General features: G+C 38.3%; 1 protein-coding gene across 1 annotated transcript; it reads left to right on the top strand.

Moving 5' to 3' along the window:
* The first annotated feature begins 844 nt into the window (after positions 1-844).
* LOC100950750 (olfactory receptor 8G5-like) lies at positions 845-2695 on the top strand. Its single transcript, XM_003796889.1, has 2 exons — positions 845-862; positions 1724-2695. The coding sequence occupies exon 2, from the start codon at positions 1760-1762 to the stop codon at positions 2693-2695; it is 936 nt and encodes a 311-aa protein (XP_003796937.2). The 5' UTR covers positions 845-862; positions 1724-1759.
* Positions 2696-3545: the final 850 nt, after the last annotated feature.

The raw sequence follows: 3545 nt of genomic DNA, 5'->3' as shown, positions 1-3545 counted from the left end.
ACAGAGTCTCACTTTATTGCCCTCGGTAGAGTGCCATGGTGTCACACAGCTCACAGGAACCTCCAACTCCTAGGCTTAGGTGATTCTCTTGCCTCTCAGCCTCCAGAGTAACTTAACTGGGACTACCGGTGCCTGCCACAATGCCCAGATATTTTTTTGTGGCAGTTTGGCTGGAGCCGGGTTTGAACCCGCCACCTTCAGTATATGGGACTGGTGCCCTACCCACTGAGCCACAGGCACCACCCCAGTTTCCTAGTTCTTATTAATTTAGTGGCATATTCCATTTTCATGGGTCTGAGTTCCTACTAATTTTGTTTTTGTATCAAATTTCATTATGATAATATTAGGTGTCCTTAACATTAATTCATTGTATCAATATTTCCATACTTCTTAACACAGGTCTATTGAGATGTGTGAATATTCACTTAATCTGTCCACTCTATTAGTTTCCACCTCTATGTCACTGGCCAATTAGATGATGAAGCCATCTGCCTATTAATAAAAACTAGGATAAAAAAGATTGAGGTTCTCAAGCTCTCCACGTGAAGTATGCCACCACATTGACTTTGGTTTCTTAATCCAGCAGTTCTCGAACCTGGCTATTAATCAGAATCACTTGGTAGGATTTCCTGCTTGTTTGTTTACTTTTAATTTTCCTTTTGTTGTAGTTTTTGACAGTTTAGATCTTTCAAACTCTCACTCAATGGTTCTGATTTGCTCATTAAATCAGTTCTTGGCATAGAAAATCTGTATTAAGATTTTCTGGATTGAGACAACTTTGAAATGATGAATAAAAAGTTTTAAGGATATTTTTACATTTACGGAAATAACAAATTAAAATTCAATACAATTATCAACATTGGAAAGGAAGGGAGGTAGCCGTAATGACTTAACTAAAGTAATTACAAATATGATATAAAGATAAGACAATGAACATTTAGACCTTTGGAGGTAACTTTCAGAAGAACTAGAAGCAGAAATTGTTTATCCAGAGAATACATTCTCCCTGGGGAATAGAACTAAGAATGTAGGAAAGGTTTTTCCAGAACATTTGCTTTTCATCATATTCATGCTTCCATTATCATGTTCATAATTATAGCAAATACTGTCATCTCCCTAGATCAGCAATTTTCAACCAGGGTCACCCTAGTGTTTCATGAGAGGATATTAGGTGTAGCACAAAAATTTTTAAAGATCATTAATTAAATTATTTGCAAAAGAAGTTCAAAGCACAGGAAATATAATTATTTTTCTTTACTCTTTTTTTTGAATGAACATAACTGAAGTGTTTAAAAACTTTAAAGATGTAACAATAACATGTTTCTGTTACTCTTGGCTGGTCCGAATAAAAGCTATCAACAACAATGGTTTCTACCTCCAACGGTTTCCACCTAACCCTAACCCACCCGGATGCCCTCAGCCAGCATCCACCATTCCCTTTTACTTCTCTCAGTTGATAAGTTTGTGAGAATCACTTTAGAAAAGTTGACTTAAAGATCACAGAAATACTCAAGCTAAAATTATTTCAAATAGTATCTTTACATAAAAAAATTTAACAATTTGGTGTCAACCTATAAAAAATTTGATTAAAATATTTCTGAGGTAGAACTATCCAGAAAGATAATTATATATAAATGAAGACGGCACCTAAGTTATGAATCCTCACCATGGTACACCCCCTCCCAATGGAGGAGAGCAATGAAATCCCCTCTAAATACCATGCTTTTTTCTCTCCCCTGCAGAAACTGACCAGGGGAAAATGGCAGCTGTAAATCACTCCTCAGTGGCTGAGTTCATCCTGGCGGGGCTCACAGAGAAGCCGGAACTCCAGCTGCCCCTCTTCCTCCTCTTCCTGGCAATCTACATGGTCACAGTGGTGGGGAACCTGGGCATGATCACTCTGATTGGGCTCCGTTCTCACCTGCACACCCCCATGTATTATTTCCTCAGCAGTCTGTCCTTCATCGATCTCTGTCATTCCACTGTCATTACCCCCAAAATGCTGCTGAACTTTGTGACAGAGAAGAACATCATCTCCTACCCTGCATGCATGACCCAGCTCTTTTTTTTCCTCGTTTTTGCTATTGCCGAGTGTTACATGTTGGCAGCAATGGCGTGTGACCGCTATGTGGCCATCAGTAGCCCCTTGCTTTACAATGTCATTATGTCTCATCGTGTCTGCTTCTCTCTGATTTTAGGGGTATATATTATAGGCCTGGTTTGTGCAACAGCTCATACTGGCTGCATGTTTAGGGTGCAGTTCTGCAAATTTGATGTGATCAATCATTATTTCTGTGATCTTATTTCCATCTTGAAGCTCTCCTGTTCTAGCACTTATGTCAGTGAATTACTGATTCTGATCTTTAGTGGAATTAATATTCTTGTCCCCAGCCTGACCATCCTGGCCTCCTACATCTTCATCATTGCCAGCATTCTCCGCATCCGTTCCCGTGAGGGCAGGTCCAAAGCCTTCAGCACCTGCAGCTCCCACGTCTCGGCTGTTGCTGTCTTCTTTGGATCTGCAGCATTCATGTACCTGCAGCCATCAGCAGTCAGCTCCACGGACCAAGGCAAAATCTCTTCTGTGTTTTATACCATTTTCGTGCCCATGTTGAACCCACTAATTTATAGCCTTCGGAATAAAGATGTCAACGTTGCTTTGAAGAAAATGCTAAGGAGAAGAATACCTCTATGAACAGACTAACTTGGAGGAGACTGTATTAGATCTAAGGCTTTGGCTAACAGGTTTTATGAACACATTTCATTTTAGCGTATCTGTTAATGGTTTTCCTCATTTGATGGGATACTATTGAATTATTTCTTCTTTGATGGCCTTTTTAATGCCCTTTCCCGTGGCTTTTTTTCTCTGATATGTAGCACTGAAAGATTAGAAGAAATACTAAGGAGGACTCAGACAGAATGGAGGCGCTCAAAGATACTGACTGAACATTGCAGCAGACCCCTCACTTTTCCACCCTGCCTCTTATTTCAGTCTCACACACAGTTATCAATGCTTTGCAAGCTCAAACTCAGCTTGCATTAGTAGAATTTCAATTCTGGCATACACATTTCCCCCCTTATTTTTAATTTAACATTACTTTAGGACAGTTATAAATTGATCAAAAATTTTTGATGATATCACAGAGTTCTCCTATCTCTGTACCCACTTGCCCCAGTTACAAACATCTATCTATGAGTATGGTGCATTAGCTATAATCAATAAAGTGATCAAAACATTATTAACTAAAATCCGTATTTATCCTTTAGTCTGTTTATTGAATTGAAATTGACAGAATCATCCTTCCTTCCTGTTTCTAATTCTCTTTCTACACCACCCCTGACCACAGACCTATCAAGCTACCTAATTCTAGTCTAAAAAATCATCAAAAAGGAAAATATTAATTTTATAATTATTTCAGATTTTCTTCAACAACAGCAAAAATTACAATAATTTTTCAATTATTTAATCCATTCAGCAGTTCATTTTATTTACCTTATTGTATTATGGTATCCCTCCCTCTAACTGATTCTTTTTTTTTTTTTTT

This window comes from Otolemur garnettii, unplaced genomic scaffold (assembly GCF_000181295.1).
Source record: "Otolemur garnettii isolate 467f Iridium unplaced genomic scaffold, OtoGar3 scaffold00108, whole genome shotgun sequence".
Classification (NCBI taxonomy): domain Eukaryota; kingdom Metazoa; phylum Chordata; class Mammalia; order Primates; family Galagidae; genus Otolemur; species Otolemur garnettii.
This window is presented reverse-complemented; position numbering and strand designations above follow the sequence as displayed.